This window comes from Stenella coeruleoalba, assembly GCF_951394435.1.
Source record: "Stenella coeruleoalba genome assembly, chromosome: 5".
Classification (NCBI taxonomy): Eukaryota; Metazoa; Chordata; class Mammalia; order Artiodactyla; family Delphinidae; genus Stenella; species Stenella coeruleoalba.
In genome coordinates, this window is record NC_137150.1 from 131,483,056 (window position 1) to 131,502,531 (window position 19,476).

The 19,476-nt window shown below is 35.5% G+C and overlaps 1 protein-coding gene across 3 annotated transcripts in view; it reads right to left on the reverse strand.

The window, feature by feature from the left end:
• The window catches only part of SCAF4 (SR-related CTD associated factor 4), a 57,094-nt gene that overhangs the window by 20,339 nt on the left and 17,279 nt on the right, over nucleotides 1–19,476 (reverse strand). For 2 of the 3 annotated variants that reach the window (XM_079922053.1, XM_079922051.1), the window contains exons 2-14: nucleotides 15,571–15,654; nucleotides 14,625–14,669; nucleotides 12,951–13,112; nucleotides 11,656–11,791; nucleotides 11,190–11,329; nucleotides 10,395–10,571; nucleotides 5,723–5,943; nucleotides 5,260–5,368; nucleotides 3,674–3,838; nucleotides 3,056–3,141; nucleotides 2,185–2,375; nucleotides 1,152–1,252; nucleotides 590–703 (exon numbers count right to left, since the gene is read on the reverse strand). In XM_079922053.1, coding sequence (XP_079778179.1) covers nucleotides 590–703; nucleotides 1,152–1,252; nucleotides 2,185–2,375; nucleotides 3,056–3,141; nucleotides 3,674–3,838; nucleotides 5,260–5,368; nucleotides 5,723–5,943; nucleotides 10,395–10,571; nucleotides 11,190–11,329; nucleotides 11,656–11,791; nucleotides 12,951–13,112; nucleotides 14,625–14,669; nucleotides 15,571–15,654 — 1,731 coding nt within the window. The remainder of the gene's footprint in view (nucleotides 1–589; nucleotides 704–1,151; nucleotides 1,253–2,184; nucleotides 2,376–3,055; nucleotides 3,142–3,673; nucleotides 3,839–5,259; nucleotides 5,369–5,722; nucleotides 5,944–10,394; nucleotides 10,572–11,189; nucleotides 11,330–11,655; nucleotides 11,792–12,950; nucleotides 13,113–14,624; nucleotides 14,670–15,570; nucleotides 15,655–19,476) is intronic. The other variant, XM_079922052.1, reaches the window with a different exon arrangement.

The following is a 19,476-nucleotide window of genomic DNA, read 5'->3' on the forward strand; positions in this document are numbered from 1 at the left end:
GCAAACCCAGGCAGCATAAAACTTAAGAGAAAAGGAAAAAGTTTATCAGGGACAGGCTGAAGTTCCCTATACAACTCAGCATAAAAAAGTGGGGAGCACTTTTAAAAGTCTTGGGTAACTCGGAATTACTCAACATCAGACAAAATCCTTTTGCGGTGCGATCCAAAGGTAGAACATGGTATTATAACATTAAGGAAACACTGACTCTGGCCCCTCAGAGTAATACCCATGTACCTATATCTTTTCCTCTATCTTCAGTGAGTATTTTTCATAGTTCTAAGATGAGATGGCAAACTTTAAAATGTGAAGAATACAAAATTTTCTGAATGACAAAGTATTTTACAAAATGACATTATATTTAAAGCGCCAAGTAAATACCTTGATGAACTTACCTACCTTTAAAAAAAAAGACAAAATTCTACCATGCACCTAACATTTAAAATTTTATTTTAACTCTTAGGAGATAACCTCTTTAAAAAAAGATGCACAGATAATGCCCCGTGTCCAAAATTACAGTTTTTTTTAAAAAGTCACATAATATTATATATTAGGTTTTAAAAGGAATGAATTATAAACTATAAAACAGTACCTTTATGGATTTCTGGTTCACTTTATAGTTTCCTCGGCTCAGTTTCTGCAGGGCACGGTTAGCATCTTGCCTATGAACCATAACAATATAGGCACAACCTCTGGGAGGAATCATCTGCTCCAAAAGATTTTAATATTATAAAATATAGTAACAAAAAAATAAAAAAGCAACAAGATACAATACTACGTAATCAGTTCCAACAAGCCCAATTCAAACCCCCTGCACCCTCCAGAGCCAGAGTTCTATAACTGGAGATTAAATTAATTTGTTAAATTGGTGGTTCCAGTTTGGTCTCAACTTCCAATTATCGACAAATCTACAGTTCCCAAGCTTTGTTATATAAAGACTTTTTTAGAAAAACTTTTTAGAAAAAGGTTTTAGATTAAACTTGGTGACCCAAGAAATGTAGTTAAATGCTAAACATGAACTCAGAACACCTGAACGCTAGCCACATCTTCTACAAACATGGGAAAATTTTAACTTAGGTTTCAAGTCCTTAATTTCATAGAGTAACATTAGTCACATCTATCTACTGTCATTAAGTGATTTAATAAATACTCACATTAATTGATTCAATTGGACCAAACTCTTCTAAGAGACTGGCAACATCCTGCTGAGTAGTCCTTTTGTCCAGCTGTCCCACCCAGAGTGTAGTACTACAAACTTAAAATAAAATTATAATCATAAAAATATACACATTCAATAATGAACAGCACTGTACTTTACATGAAAAAAATCATTAAAGAAGATATGCATGAGTTACATTAAGATACCACAAGTTTAAGTAGAAAACCCCATATACATTTAAAAAATTCTAGAAAGTTGTGGTAGTACTTCCAGAAATGGAACCAGGATAGTGAAAGGTACACCTATGAGTTGGTAAAAAAAAATTGGTCTTTTTGAAGACACATCTGAAGATTTCATCTACGTAAACTAGGGCCAGAGAAGCAGTATTTTGCCCAAGATCGCCCTTGGCAAGTGAACACAAGAGCTAAGACTTGATCCCAACTATCTTGATCACCAACCAATTCAGTGCTTTTGTTCACTGCATGTAGCTGTTCCTTTCCAACTGTCGAGTGTATATGAGTTTTGTTTCATGTTGTGTCCTCGGTAATAAGCCTTGCAGAGTCAGAAGTTTTATATATGCCCTAGTTATACTATAAATTAAAATTTCATTAATAGCTAGAGTTGTATCAAGAATATGTCTAGCACACCTTATTAAACATATTCTAAACACATCATGAAATTTAGGAGATAATGTAAGCTAGTACATTCTGTAAATCATAAATCTTTATAAAAGAGGGCACTAGTTATTCTAGGGGGAAAAAACCCCACCTTTCCACCATGTGTAGGAGAACTAGTTAATGACTCTGTATCATACATTCGATTCAAGACACACTTCCTCATCGTTAGTTTGGTTCGCTCCTCATTGCTGCTTTACAGCTGGCTTAATGTACAAAGGCAAATCCAAGGGTATATGCCAAAGCACAAATGAGTAAGACCTCATAAAGTGGTATTCTGCTAACAGTTATAAAACATTTTAAACTCATGACATGAAAAAAATGCAGGAAATTTGAATATAAACGTTCACGTACCACTAGCAGTTTCTGGTTTGATTTGAGGAAGGCCTTTTTGTCGGCGCTCTCTTTCTTTTTCCCGATCCCTTCTTTCTTGGGATCGAGATCTAGGAGAATGTCGGCGTCTATCTCTGGACCGAGATCGAGAACGTCGATGACGAGACCTTCGAGTTCTAGAACCAGATCGAGATCGTCTCCTTTTTGGTGACCTAATATTTTCAGAACGAGGGAGAATGGATTAACACATGGAGGTAAAAAAGAAAATGTAAGCACGTGTTAATCTGAAAAAGAAAAAATACAACTAGGTAATTTAATGTTTGGGTATGTAAGAATTTGACAGCAGGGAATTCATTTTAAAGATTTTTAATATGCTCAAAGTTAGAAAGCACAAATATATTATAAATGAGATAAATAAAGATGCTAACTTATAAAAGTACCTCCCATCTTTGGTACCTCTGGTACTATACTAAATGACATCTTTATAGTGAAGAAGCTAATGTCATCATTGAGATATACTGACTACTATTCTCTATCTTCTCAGTAAAGTCTTTTCTGTGGGAATTAAAACATGTAATCCGATTACAGTATTACTTATTCTCTTTCCACTTTTTTGGGTTGATAAATTGGTAAAAGAACTCTGAATACATAAATCTTATGATTCCATGTATATCTGTAAATAGGCATTAAAGCAACTCAAAGGGAAAATATGTGGGTTAAGATGACTTAGTTTTTTAAAATTAATACTTCTCCTACCCCCAATCCACACATGCATACAAACATACCAAGTGTTATTTTATTAGTCCTGGGCATCTGAAAACAATCCAACTAGATTTTAAATTCTATCGCTCCTAAAACATACAGATTTGGATTAACATTTTCTATAAACTACCTGGATGCTGATCTAGATCTTGACTTTCTGTTATCGGACATGTGCCGCTTAACCTCTTGAATACAAGGTTGTTCTACTTCCATTTCCTTTAAAAAGAAAAACAAAACACAAAACCCATCATTAAAAGAGAAAGTGGCAATTATAAATAGAAAAAAACGGGACAAAAATCTAAAAAATGCTAAATTACAAATCTCTTGCCCTGAAAGTTCTCTTTTGGTTACTTGAGACCAAATTACTAGTTTAATAATGACTGGCCATGAGTGGGAAAAGTTTTTTTTATATGGTTTACAAGATTAGAAGAAATACTGATCTACTTCTGGAAATTATTTCGTAAAAGTTACATACTGTGTTTACCAACCATCACCTAAAGCAGTGAATTAGGCACTGTTTAAACATTCTATACTCTATCTCAATCCTCACAAACTGTATGGAAATTTGTAGTATTATTATGTCCACTTTCCAAATGAAAAACTTCGCTCACAGAGAGGGCAAATCTGTGCCTGAAGTAATAGTCTTTCTTCATATTCAAAATGGAAGATAACAAGCCAACAGGCAGCAATCTATTTATAAATCAAGGGAACCATACAGATAATCAACAATCTGAGAATGAAGTTTTACCTGATGTGCCTTTTGTGTAAGTGGTTCACTTTGTGCCTGAAAGGAAGTTTGGAAAGGCTGCTGCACGGGTGGAGTTGGAGGAATCACAGACTGAGCCATGGGAGGAAATGGAGGTGTAGGAAGAAGGCCAAATCCTGGCATCTGTCCATTAGGAGGAAGTGGAACCTTTTGTTTTTTAAAAAAATTGTACAAGCAGACTTTAAGTAATTAAAAAAAAAAAAACCTTGATCAAGGAACCATGACTGACAATTCCTATTGGTACAATCTTTATTCAAAGAATTGTTATATATCCAAGAATACAGGGTAAAAATCCTACAACTCGTTTTAAAATTATGAATACATGATCTGGTTTTATAATTTAAAAACATAACTTCATTTATATGAGGAAGCAATGTGACAGACTGAACTTAAACTCAAAGGTACTCTCTATCGCAAACTGTCTCTCTTCAACTTTAAAGGCAATTAAGCTTTGGGGGCAGGAAAAGTGGCTAGAAGAATTGACTTCTAGGTATATTTTAAACATTTTACGCCAAGGGGAGTTTCAACCAACATGCCTAGGGTTGAATACATAATACTTAGGGTTTGATATTTAGGGTTTCAAATATCATAATAAAGAGAGTAATTATGCCACAATGTAACAATTTTCTACATGTGACATTCCAACGCTAATAGAATTAAAAGTATAATTGTAATGCCATTATAGTATCACAAAATATTCTTTCTAAATTATTAATAAACTTTCAGCAATTGTTAAACATCTGGAAATAAGTTCATAGGCCTTCTTTGTATTTTAAACAGGCTTATAAAATATTTTTCAAACTTCATTCCTCAGCAAGTCATTAAAATCACAATACCAATTTCATATGACCAAATACAGGCACATCTCAGATTCGATTCCAGGCCACTGTAATAAAGCGAATATCGCAATAAAGCAAGTCACATGAATTTTTTGGTTTTCCAGAGCATGTAAAAGTTATGTTTACACTATACTGTAGTTTATTAAGTGTGCAATAGCATTATGTCTAAAAAAACCAACATATATACTTTAATTAAAAAATACTTTACTGGGCTTCCCTGGTGGCGCAGTGGTTGAGAGTCCGCCTGCCAATGCAGGGGAGACGGGTTCGTGCCCCGGTGCGGGAGGATCCCACATGCCGCGGAGCAGCTGGGCCCGTGAGCCATGGCCGCTGAGCCTGCATGTCCGGAGCCTGTGATCCGCAACAGGAGAGGCCACAACGGTGAGAGGCCCGCGTACCGCAAAAAAAAAAAAAAAGAAAAAAAGGCTTCTCACAAGGGAAATAGCTGTATAACTAAACAGGCCAGTTCCCTGAAACAGAACCACAATCTCTCTCTAAATTATTTAAACAAAAATGCCTATTAAATTATCAGCATGTAATGTTTAGCATCCTTGTTTTAATTAAAGCAAAAGCAACTCAAATCAGTTATGTACTCAACAGCTTTTACTGTAGCTATAGTATTTAGCCATGCACACAGCTAAGTAACAGTGGTCTGGGAAGTGCAACCCATATGCTCTAATGAATAGATCTTCAGTTATTAAAACTCAGCTATAAGAAAAATGCCTCTACCTGATGGTGCACTGGATCCTGCTGTATTGCCATCATTCGAGGTTGAAACTGATCCATGTTTTGGTGCTGGGTATATGCTGGTTGCTGCATGCCATCTCCAGGAAATCCACTAAAAAAGATGAGTAGTCTTTTCACCCATTCGAAAACACATGAATCTTAGCCACATTTATACTACAGAAACTTAAAGAATGCTGTTCAGGAGTTATTAATAATCAACACTTTACTGAATCATATATTTGCCTGTATTAACTTAAACACAGCATTTTCCCCAAAAGTCATTTTTTATTGTAAATCTGACAGGATCTCCTCTCCATTCAGAAGAAAACTCCAAATACCACAATTTAAAAAAAGAATTTTAAAAGACTATATGAAAAATGATTTCGTTATTAAGTGTTACTTGCATTATGCCTTATAATGACTACCAAATCTCTATCTGCTGAGGAATCAAAAGAAAGCAACTCACAAGGGTGCCTGTGGAGGAGAAGCAGCAGTCGCAGCAACAGAAGGTACAGCAGCAGCAGATGCAGGGGGCGCAACAGCAGCAGCAGGTGCTGTGGTGGCGGCGGCAGCGGCGGTCGCAGCAGCGGCGGCGGCGGCGGCGGCGGCAGCAGCGGCAGCATCTTCCTTCTTCGATTCTTCCACAGCTTCCGGCTCATCATCGTAATCAAATCTATCAAGTAGCTTCTGGAATAGGTGTGTATGTCAATTTTCCATTTTAAAATTCAGACTGTGATTCACTGAACAAAAAACTTTATAAAAACAGGTATTTACCACCATCTATAATCCCGCAATGCTGTCATGTACAATTTTACCTTCCCACATGCCTCTTAGGACCCTAGTTCACAGACAATTTTTACACAAATGCCATTTTGAAAAGACACTTTAAAAAATTCTGTTTTTCTTCCCCAATTCTAAGTACAGTGTTTTCTTTTTGACTATTTTCTATATGATTTTATAACTAATTTAGTGATAGAAAGATTTTACCCATTCATTTTCCTAGACTAAAAACTTTTGGAACTTTGCACATATGAAAATGGGTACACATTTTCAGTCGGCTTTGTAAAATGTACAGAAAGAAAGACCATCTTATCCAATCATTATAAATGCCTACAGAAAAATGTCCATATGCCGCTTGATCGAGAATATGAAAAATAAAAAAGAGAATGGCACAGACAGGGCTGCAAAGTCTACCTGTGCACTTGCTTCTTTCTTAAAACTTCACAACCCACCTTAGATTACCAGAAACTTTCATTAAAAAAAAAACAAAAAATCAAAAAAACCAATCAGTGCACTTCACAGGATCACGTGTCTAGAAGAAGAGCCGTTTAAAAATATGGTTACATTTACTCAGAAAAGAAGGAATGAAAGTAATGCAACCACTACTGTGTTTTGATAGATTATACACAATATTTCATCATCAAAAGAAACATGCAACGTAGATATAGCTTCTTCTTCTTACAGACAAGGAGACTAAGGCTCGGGTAATTAAGAAACATGACCAAGACTGTACAGTTAATACATGTACAATTAGGATGTGGACAATGGTCTTTTCTACCTCAAAGCCCTCAGTCTCTGGCATCCAACAAGGCTGTCATTTCTCTCAGGCTGTGCCCTTCCTGCTCATGGATTTCCAACCTCAAATTCCTAAATTTGTATTGTTCTGTGATAGTTCTGCCTGGAAATTCTGGTTCTACTTTATTGGACAACAGATTTTTAAATTAGGAAAGGAAGTCCCCTTCTTGGACAACACTTCTGTTTCTTTCTTCATAATTCTAGGCCACGTGACTAAAAGTTCTTATAACAGAGCGATCTAACATGGCCCAGGCACCTTGCTGCTTTACGCACGTTAGCTTACTTAACCCTCATGGCAATAAAAAAATATAGGTACTGCCATAGCTCTTTTACAGTGGTACACAGTGAATACTAACTCAACATCAAGATAGAGTCAATGACGGGAGCCAAAATTAAAACCTGGGTCTAAACTGTCTACAAAAAAACCACAAAGCCTATGATCTTTGCAGTTTATCGCATATATACATGTTCCTTAAAGTTTTACGATTTATACCTATTGCTTGGGAGAAGATTTGAAGCAATTAAAAAATTAAACTGAGATCTCTACTATCTAAAGACATTTCTGTTGCTTTTTAGGAAACTGAAGATCTATGAAGCAGCCAAAATAGAAAAACTGTTCCCAGTCAGCTGTCTGACTAGCTTAAAATAGACCTTTACAGTCAAAGGAAAAGCACAGAATTCCTTTTTCTAAACTTAATATAACTAACAAACATTGGCCAACCCACTTAAGATAAAACACTACAGGAATTAGTTGTAATTCAAATTAACAACAAAACAAGCATGTCAGTAGCACTGCTATTACTCAACATTTCTTTTTTGGAAGTCCTAGCCACCAGAACAGTAAGAAAAGAAAAAGAAACAGGCCTAGATGTTGAATGGGAAAAGTCAAATTTAGTAGCCTAGAAAATCTAAGAGAACAACTAGAAAACTAAGCTTCTAATACCATGATAATTTACAACATAAAATAAAAATCAGTAGTTTTCCTGCATGGCATTATTAACTAAACAAAAGTGTTATGAAACACTAAACATGAAAAATGAGTAAACATCTAAGAATAAATGACACAAGAAATGTATGACATATTAAAAATCTAATAAATTGAGATTCTGTGTAAGAAATTATCAGTACTTGTTAAATTAACCTATAAATTCATAAAAATTTATGCTAAAGTTCATCTGGTAAAGTATGCTGTGATGATCAATTATATGTGTTAACTTGGCCAGGTTATGGTGCCCAGTTGTTTGGTCAAAGATTAATATAGGGCTTCCCTGGTGGCGCAGTGGTTGAGAGTCCGCCTGCTGGTGCCCCGGACCGGGAAGATCCCACGTGCCGCGGAGCGGCTGGGCCTGTGAGCCATGGCCACTGAGCCTGCGTGTCCGGAGCCTGTGCTCTGCAACGGGAGAATTAATATAGATGTTGCTGTGAAGGTATTTTAAAAATGTGATTAACAGGGAATTATTCCCTGGTGGTCCAATGGTTGGGACCTGCCCTTTCACTGCCATGGGCCCAGGTTCAATCCGTGGTCGGGGATCCCCACAAACCACATGTGCATGGCCAAAAACAAACAAACAAAACAAAACAAAACAAAGAAAACATTGGGAATTCCCTGGCGGTCCAGTGGTTAGGACTCCGTGTTCTCAGGGCCTGGGTTCAATCCCTAGTTGGGTACTAAGGTCCCATAAGCTGCATGGTGCAGCAAGGGAAAAAAAAGTGATTAACATTTAAATTAGGAGCCTATGAATAAAGAAATACACTCTATAATGTGGCTGTGCCTCAACCAATCAAAGGCCTTAAGAGCAAGGACTTAGGTTTAGGTTTCCCAAAAAAGGCATTCTCAAGACAGCAACATGAAAACCTTGCCTTGCAGAATTCAGACTCAAGACTGCAGCATTAACTCTTACCTGAATTTCCAGCCTGCCACTCTGACCTACAAATTTCAAATTTGCCAGCCTCAACAACTGTGTGGGCCAATTCCTTAAAGAAAATCCCTCCCTTTCTCCCCTTTGTGTGTCTCTGTGTATAACTGGTTCTGCTTCTCTGGAGAACCCTAACACATATGCCCAAGAATAGCCAAAGAATGCCTGAAAAAGAGTAAGGGCAGAGAACACATCTAGAAATGAAATACAAGTTGCAAGTGTTTAAACTGTTATGTTGCAGAAATAAACAAAGATATTAGTGGGACAGAACAGTGTCCAAAGACAGACACAGAAACAAATGGGAATTAAATGTATGACAAAAATTGTGAGAATTGGCTATTTCCAAAACAAAGATTTAACTATCTTGAACCATATTCTAAAATAGGTTCTCGATAGCTTGAGACAAACATGAAAAACAAAAATATAAAACTACTAGAAGAAAGAGAATTTTTAATACAAGTTCAGAGAGTTTTCCTAATCACAACACAACACAGAAGACTAAAAAACAAAACCACAATACATAACAATTTATGTTCACATATGGATGGGAACATACACAACTCTGTTCAAAGCAGAGTGGAACTGATTTCCCTTTCTACTTTAGAACTTTCTGTATTATTTGCAATTTTTTCCCTAAAAGCATGTACTTCTTTTGTACTAGAATAACAAGCAGTAATTATCATATGGATTCTTAATTTGGACTACCAGCAATAAAGTTTTGTATCTTAGAATGTTAGAAAGAATCAAAAATTTTAGAGATGATTGAAAGATACTTCGTTCTAGGATTTTCAAACTTTTGTGGTTTTTGCACTGCAACTTGTAAAATGAGATGAAACTGTATATAGTCATAAATCCAGTAAATAGACATGACATAAACAGACAAGAGTGGAGTTGTCTGGGCTAACATTTCAACAGGAAGCTCTAAGCTAGGCATATCCAGCACATCTATATCCTTAGTGGCAGCTCCTTAAACATAATGAAGGCCCAACAGAGAAGTTGGAAGACACTCAACCAACCCAAACCCTCATATTATAGATATGGTAACTAATGTCTTTAACAGCAGAAAACAGAAAGCAACTTAAATGTCTATCAATAGGGGAATGGCTAAATTGTGATGTCTCTATGTAATGGAATACTCCTAACAAGCACTCAGTAAATGTGTAGATTTACATCTATTAACCTTAACAACAACAAAGAGACAAGAGGATTAATATCAAAACAAGCAAGTTAAAAACAGTGTGTATGTATATATATGTGTATATATATACTAAAAACACACACTTTTATATATGCACACACATATATAATGACCAAAAAAGAAAAGCATATATCCAGGAAATTAATTCTGAAAAGATACACAGCAAAATGTTACAGTAGTTACCTTCACGTATGGGGGTTAATGGTGAATGTTCCCCTGTTTACTTTCCTTTACACTGTTTACTTTTCCTTTATATTGAAAATTGTGCAATGAGTATATATTAGATTTTTAACCAGGAATAATAATCAATGTTTTGATGTCGAGGGGGAAAATCCCTCAAATTACAAAACAACAAAATGAACAAGCCAGAGAAGCTAGAGAAGGGGTAACTTCCACATTCCAAGTTGAGTGATGTAAACAATGGGGTGGGTTATGTGAGAGAAGCATACCTTGTCAAATGCAGTTTTTTGTTCAGGTTGGGGGAAAGCAGCTTTTTGTTCAGGTGGTTGTGTAGGAGCTGTCTTTAACTGAGCTGTGATAGCCTGAACCTGAGCCATCACAGCATTGTCAATGGCGGGAGACTGTGGTTTTGGAGGCTGTTGAAAAGTCTGAAGGATCTGCTGAAGCTTAAAGAATGGGAAGACTGATAAACCACATAATAAAGTATAATCACAGTATCAAAAGTTAATTTACTAAAAAAAAACCTTAATGGTGACTCAAAATAGCATAGGCACAGAGTAAACTGGAAAAAGGAACCAACCTTTTAATAATGGTTACGTTTATTGTGAATGAATGTATCAGGGATATAAGATGTGTCACTTAAGGTTAAAAATGTATGCTGATACCCCAACAGTAGAAAATGATGGTCAGAGAAAAGAGAAAATACACTGAATTGTGAACAAGGTAAATATGTTTTCTAAAAAAGTGTAAAAAAAATCATCTCCACCAATCCAAATAATTTTGAAATCTGGAAATGCTAGAATTGTGAGCAACAATACCACCACTCAGCGGTTCTGCAGTTCTCTCCAAAGGGGTACTGCTATTTCTCAGTATGCTGTTCCCTTGTTTCCCACATTTCCCCTATTATCCCTACGTAGTATCCCTTCCCTTCCTAGTAAAGGCCTTTCTATTTGAAAAGTAGAAATATTTCCTCCCCACAATGTGCTCATTAACTAGGAATGAAAAATAAGAACTGACAACAGTACCTAACTGCAAACAATTTAATCTTTGGATAGGCAGTTTACCTGTTGACCTTGAGTTGTCTGAAACAGTTGGGCCACAGCAGCAAAAGCATCAGAGCTGGGCAACTGTGGTACAGTTGGTATGGAGTTTGTAGTGGCTTGTGAGGGTTCAGAAGAAACTTTAACTGGAGGTGGAGGTGAACCTAAAAAAGAAAATATCATTAAGCACTCGGTAAACTTTAACTCATAAATGTTCCTTTCAATCTCCATTAAGCTTCTTTACTAAAATAATACTGCATTCAGTTTAACATAGAGTAAAAAATACAGATTATGGTAATACAGCCTATACGGTAACAAGCACTGAATACTTTTATTAGAAATAAGAATTATGGGAAGAAAACTATACCTTCTAAGATGTAAACTCAAGTTTCCTTCTTATAGAAAACTTCCATCACTATAAACAGACTCCAAACACTTCATGCACAAAAAATTATACCATCTTCTAAGCTCACAGATACATCTGCCATACCTTCATTATTAGTAACATTTTCTGTTACTGGGGCGGCATTACTGGTTCCTGCTGCCATGTCCAAAAGCGGTTGAATGATTTCAATTTTGAATACTCCATTTTTTTGCCAAAGGTTCAGCACACGAACTATTTTACTCTGTTATGTGTGAGAAAACATAAATATACAATAAATATTTGCATAAATAATTTATTATACCTCTGACAAAAAGAGGAGGGAAAAAAAAACCACCCCAGGCTAATATTTCCATGCTATATCTGTTTTCATAAACAGAAAAAAATCTATCATCAGAATTACAACCTGGTTAAACTACACTAACTGACCTTTCTTCAGTAGTGCAATCTAGAGTAAGAAACAGAAGGGAGGAAAGAAAGAGAAAAGAAATATAACCTAGAGAATCAAAAGAAATGCATTATAATACTTAAAAATGTATCTGAAGTTTCCATTATATTTTACTTATGAGTACAAAGAAACAACCATTTATCTTACAGAAGTGAAGAATTTGCCGGGATGACTATAACAGTTAAAATATTTAAGACCATTATTGGCCTGTAATTGTTAGGTAAATTGTTTTGTGGACTAGTAAATATGAAGGAGATCCAGAGAAAACGTGTTATTCATGGTTGTAACTCTTATTTCCTACTCATGGAATGATCTTCTTTTCTCTTGTATATTTTCCCCACAAGAGCATTCCTTCAAGAATATACAGAATCCATAACACTCAAATTTATATGCCGTTTATTGTAGTCTCCAGTCTTCATTATTCTGAGTCTACCAGTGCATTTCTCCCACTTACTGGAGTCTAGTTTTCTGTCTATAATGTTTTTCTATCTTTTTATAGTACATAGTAAAACCAGCTATAAATGTGAGGAATTAAATACTGTAGTCTGATTGCTAATGAATACCATTTACATTCTAGCAGCTCCATATGCTGGGGAAAGCCATCAATTATTGGTCCCTTCCTTTTGGAATAAGCAACAATCTGAGATAAGCACTGCTCTCCTCTACTTGCAGAATTTCTTTACCATTCAACCACAAGAAATCTTTCCAACAATGTCTTCTTAAAGCAAGACTGTGCTCCTTTTATATTTCAACAGTACAACATTCCTGAAGGACTTCCCAAGAAAACAGATATGACTACTATAGAAAAAACTGGGTTTTGTTTCAAGTGCATGATTATCTTTCTAGTAATACAGTAGGCTTTAAATATCTAATATACATTTAAATAGATTTAAGTAGATACAAAAACAAAACCAAAACAAGAATACAAGCTTAATTTAAAAATTATAAACTCTACCTTATCTTCAGATGGACAAAGATACAAATACTGGAATGTGGCAGTTATGTTTTTAGAGAATCTTGGCCCAAAAACATCTTTATCAGTTCCAAACTGATGACGAGACTGTCTCACAATTGAGTCGATTACATATAATCCCGGAACCTTGTATTCTGGTTTACACTACGAAGATTAAAGATGTAAATTCAATACAGGAAAAGCAAATCACAATTTGACACCCATTAATCTCACTTTCATGAAACTATATATCCAAGAATTACTTCTATTTAGAAACTACTTGAATGTTTAGTTCTCACTGGCTAGCTTGTCAAATTTCCCACAGGTCTGTACAGAATTGCCATTCTCTTGATACTTCAGACCCCCAATATTTCATTTTTCTCTGATCCCTCTGTCTCCCCACACACAACTTCCCAGAATCAACATGACTTTACCAATCCCTAAGCCACCTCCATACAAATCCACTTATTATGGATAAATCTCTGCTGTAATTCATCCTGCTCAAAAAAATAATTTTTACCTTTTAAAATTATCAAGGAGATCATTTTAACAACATATCAATTTCAATTCTATTAAAGTACAGTACCAGAGAAACAAAAACTGAAAGGAGAGGTCATTTTTGGCCTTTCAAATTGACAAGGTAAAATGAATAGACAGACACCTGCACACATTTCTGGTGGTACAACCTTTACAAAAGATTTAGCAATAAAAGTAAAGCCTTATTTGATCCATCAAGTCTATTTCTAGAAATTTATCCTAAGGAAAACAATTAAGATGCCTCTGAATTTTTTCCACAAGGCTAGCCACTGAAGTGAAATGGCCAGTAATAGGGAACTGGCTTAGTAAATCGTGAAAAACAATCATATGTTAGAATACTTTGCAGATGTTTATAATAAATTCCGTGGGAAAAGCAGGTTATCCATCAGCCTATGTCTTCATTTTCCTTTTATAAATGTACATACTAAAACATGAGTAAATATTCATCATAACTGGGGTGGTGGCATATAGGTAATTTTAATTGTTTTTCCGTTTTATTTACTGGTACTTTGATTTGCTACTATAAAAACCTCTATTGACTATACTTTTTAGTCTGTTGGAGCTCTAACTCCTATCTCACAGCCAGTATTAAATGGCCATGGACCAGAGACACTCCCACACACATTTATTAGAGTGTACTACATGGCATAGCTCCAGGTTGGGGGAGAAGACAAGGATATCTAAGTAAGCCTCCGTTCTCAGTCCTTTACTGAGAAAGACGTGTGCTAGTCACACCATATAATCGTAGAAGTGAAAAACTGTTTAATTATGACGGGAGCAGGGGAAAGCTGGAAAAACTTTAAGAAGTGATTTCATTTGAAGTACTCCAAGATGAGTTAAATGTCAACAGAGCAGACAGGGCAAAGGGGAGAGAAAGCACATCAGGCTCAAGGAAGAGTCCTGTTCAGTAGAGAAGAAACTGTTGTTGAATCCTACCTCATAGTAAGTGCTCAAACAGTACTGCTATAAATTTTTGTTTTGTTAGGGAAAAAAAAAAAAACTCTAGTGATTAAAAAGAACTTCTAGTGACAACTTTTCTGTAGAGTGGCTTTAGAAGCAATTATCCAAATTACTATTTACAAAGTAAATTACAAATACTGATCACAACTAAATTGAGGTAATAAATAAATGGATAGTTACCTTTTTGATGAACTTTTCCACTATTTGAACTACATGCTTATAAAGCTGAAAAGAATGAAAAGAAAATCATTATCCAGTTTACATACTTCTACATTCCTTGTAATTAGAAAATACTTAAAAATCTTGAAATTTGCACAATTTGAATTAATTCCCAAGATGATACTGAAAAAACATGGGAAATAATCCATAGTCAACCCATAGTCAACAACTGAAAAAATCTTAACACATCATAATGAAACTACAAACTAAAACAGAAAACTACAAAAATTCCCCCAAACACAAGGTCCTTTTCTTAGATTTTTAATCAGTGAATCTTCATAAAGTAGTTTATTAAGGAACTTTATGAGAGGGCTAAGAACAATGGAACTGGAACTAAATAATGCAGTTTTTAAAGAGACTCACTTATTCAAGGTGTGACTGGGTAAGACATTTAATTTCATGAAGTCCAAGGTTTTTAAATAAAAATGAAGCTAATACTCCACTGATTTATGATAAGAATTAAATCAAAACAAAACAAAACAAACAAAAAACCTTCTGCCATTCTACTCTCTACTTCAATGAGTTCAACTTTTTTTAGCACCACACACAAAAAAGGCAATTATGTGAGGTGATGGACGTGTCAATTGGCTTAACTGAGGTAATCATTTCACAATGTACATGTGTATCAAATCATGTTCTATTACATTATATTACTGAATTTGTCAATTATACCTCAGTAAAGCTAAAAAATATAAAGGGAAAATATTAACAACAAAACAGGTTTTGAAATAATATGTTACAATGTAGATGCACCATACTGTATTATTATGTACTTTCAGCAAAACCTGGTGAATGTTCTTCGATTCAGGCCTGAACTAATTCACAAGATGAATTCTCACATTTAACAATAACATTTTCAAAATTTCAAAAACATTTTCCAAATTAAATACATTTCTTTTACGCTTACCTTAATAGCTTTAATAGCAGCTTTCGTGATGAGAATCATCTTGGCTCGAGAGATGGGAGGCTTCATATCCATAAGTGAAAAGAGCTTAAAAAACAGAAAAAGAGGAAAAAAATGTTTTAATTACAAGTAAAATTAGAGGTTAATCCTTCAGTTCTACAAATATATTTGTAATATATTAACTAAAAGAATAATAAATTTTGGGGGCTTCCCTGGTGGTGCAGTGGTTGAGAGTCCACCTGCCGATGCAGGGGACACGGGTTCGTGCCCCGGTCCGGGAAGATCCCACGGATCATGCCACGGAGCGGCTGGGCCCCTGAGCCATGGCCGCTGAGCCTGCGCATCCGGAGCCTGTGCTCCGCAACGGGAGAGGCCACAACAGTGAGAGGCCCGTGTACCGCAAAAAAAAAAAAAAAAAAAAAAGACTAATAAATTTTTGGAACTAAGTTTAATAATTCGTCTAGTAAAGAAAAACAAGAGCTTTCCTACATACTGGCATCACCACTTCGAAAATACAATGGGAAAAAAATCATATTAAAAGTAGCAAAAGAGGGGGAAAAAGGTAAAATATTTACAAAATCTGTAACAGAAAAAATTACAAAACTTTGCTGGAGAACTCAAAAATGATTTGAATGGAAACAAACACACCATGTTCCTGTACTGAAAATGGCAATACTGTGACTCAATATTTAATATTTCATTCCAAACCTCATTGAGATTTTGGAGAACTTCAAATAATTCTAACGTTCATTTGGAGAAACACATGTATTACATCAGGCAAGAAATTTAACATGCCATTATAAAGCCTGAATTCACAATTTCTTGATTTAGTCAGGAATAAAAATGACACCATATTTAACAAATCTCACTACAGTAAATCCAGCAATCAGGTGCTCACAGGAGACTTAACCACACATGCATACTCCTTCCCCCTGAAGTTTAAATCCAACCAAGATATAATGATAGCCCATAGAGGGTTACAAAGATAAAAGACATTAAGCTTATATCTAGCTTCTTAAATTCTTGTTTTTGTTTTGTTTTAATCATAGACACACACATACTCTTCTAAAAATACATCTTGAAATAAGTTTCAGGGCTTCCTGAGCATTATCAACCTTATATGAACCATGTTTCCATTTCTTTCTAATTAATGTTGGTATTTCAAATATGGAACCCCTAAGACATAGACCATCTTTACTAGACCACTACTAAGAGGCTACCCTAAAGAACAAAAGTCTCCTTTCCCAGAATAAATAGCCCTACCTAGCAACATACCTTAAATTCCCTGGCAACAGAATTTTCACAGCTTTTCAAAACTACAGACACAATGGACTACAGACAACGGTAACAGTAATTTTTAGAAAAAGTACGCAATGAAAGATATAATCAATATAAGAACCAGATACATACCCTGCCTAAGCAGAGAAAAGTAGAATTTTTCCATAAATAATACTAAGATACAGAAAATGGGAAAAACACAAAGATATTAACACAGAAATTCATTTTTTAAAAAGAGATTAAGTAAATAAGGTCATTCTTTATCATTTTATTTACCAACATAATTAAAATTCTCCTTGAGAATAAAAGCTCACTAATTGAAAAACAATTAGAAAGGAGACAGTAATCTTTGAAACTATAAAAACCAATGAGAAAATACGAAATGATTTAAAATATTTCAACTTCAACACAAACTGAAAAATATCAACACTGCATGAAATATACAGCACACATTTTATAAATGGGCATGTTCTGCCCATTTCTAAGTTATAAAAGTTATTAAGACAGTTGTTTATTACCGTGGTTCTATTTCCTTCTCTGGACCTTAAAGCAGAGAAAGGGGAGACAAAAAAGTTTACACATGGATCTTAAGAATAAGCAACAGTGGGACTTCCCTGGTGGCACAGTGGTTAAGAATCCGCCTGCCAGTGCAGGGGACATGGGTTCAATTCCTGGTCTGGGAAGATCCCACATGCCGCAGAGCAGCTAATAAGCCCATGCACCACAACTACTGAGCCTGCGAGCCACAACTACTGAGCCCACGTGCCACAACTACTGAAGCCCACGGGCCTAGAGCCCGTGCTCCACAACAAGAGAAACCACTGCAGTGAGAAGCCCGAGCACCACGACGAAGAGTAGCCCCCGCTCGCCGCAACTAGAAAAAGCCCATGCGCAGCAACAAATACCCAACACAGCCACAAAAAAAAAAAAAAAAAAAAAAAAGAATAAGCAACAGTGAGAACTACTTCTCTGGCCATTAAAAGCTTAAGAGACTCATATTTCAATGAAGCCTAAGCCAGAGCTAATATTCATTTAATGTCCCAAATAGCACTTCTTGATTATTTCCGCAGTAGGGAACTCCCCATATTAAAACAAAACAAAACAGACAACTGAGCACAGAAGACAGACCAGTGGTATCTTCTGATGAAACGTTCCACAGTTTATACTTAAATCATAATTTATTTAAAAAAATTAAAATACAGACTACAGGCAATAGAACAGCAAGAGAGCATTCAAGTGCTACCATCTAAGAGACAGAGGAAGGGTGTTTATTCCACTAAAGGCGGCACAACTCAGGAAAAGAGGAGGGAACCAACACTGAGTGCTTATGTATAAGGAAGAATTACCTTTGATGGTACATTATCTTATTTAATCATATTAACAATTAACATAGATTGTTACACCTATTTTGAGATGATACCCAAAGGGATTGCATCTGTTTTCGGATGATGCCCAGGGAACGGGTCTGGACTACAATTTGTTGATTTTAAAGCTTACAATCCTTAATAGCATAGTCATCTCCTTATACAATCGCTGCTTATTGACTAAATACATGCAGAGACCATTAACTATGATGGGGAACACAGACAAAATATCAAGTAGGCATCTGTGCCTGTCTATATGTATACTGTATTGATTCAGGGATAATGATAAGACATAATGAATTTAATTTGGGATGCCTACTGAATATTCAGGTAGAGATATCAGCAGACTGGAAAATGCATCTTGAACAAAGAAGAGGTTCTGCTAGAAACTGAAAGGTCACAGAATCAAAGCCATGAGGATGAGTAAGACGAGAACAAAGATGATATAATTAACTAGGGTATACCAAGTATTTCAATGTGGTACAGAGAAGGGAGTTGCACAAAGGAACACCAGAAAATAACAGAAATTAAAGGTATTTGGCAAGGTCAAATGTTATAAATTAGCTTTTGTGTATGAACGACTAGTATATCATCTGCAACAGGGCAAGTGCCCAATAAACATCACTAGGTGCAGTGTTCTCCCTGTTATTACAGATCTGCATTCAGAATTAATGTAATCTGTCAAAGAAAACAAATGTGTCAAAGCAGCCAGAGAAAACCATGCAATTCTCTTATATAAAATAATAGCAGCAGTAGGACCCAAAAGGTACAAAACCTCCTTAGAAAGCCTTAGTAAGAAAAAAATACTTGTCAGCAACAGATATGAGTTTGTCTTTTTGCTGTCACCAGCTAAATAACTATTAGAAAATACTAAATATGAACACTGCTCTGCTGGATGCCTGATTTACAAAGTATTCGAAAAATTATGAATAATCACTCACAACGATCCCTTATATCAATAAAGAACAGTTTCAAAAGAAGATAAGGAAGGAGCATATTTGGCCCATGACACCTGTAGAATTCATAGTGTTTGGGGGTTAGTCAAAGTAACATGATACTCTGCTATTTATTAACAGTATAAACATTGACAAGTTTAGTTAACCTTTTCTAAATATCAAGGATTTCTGAAATCTGAAAAAAAGGATTAATAGCACTCACTTCACCTCGTAAGACTGTTAAGATTAAATGAGATAATGTATATAAATCTCTTAGCCTAGTACCTGACATATAAATGGCTCAGTAAATAGAGGTATATAATGCCCTGGGA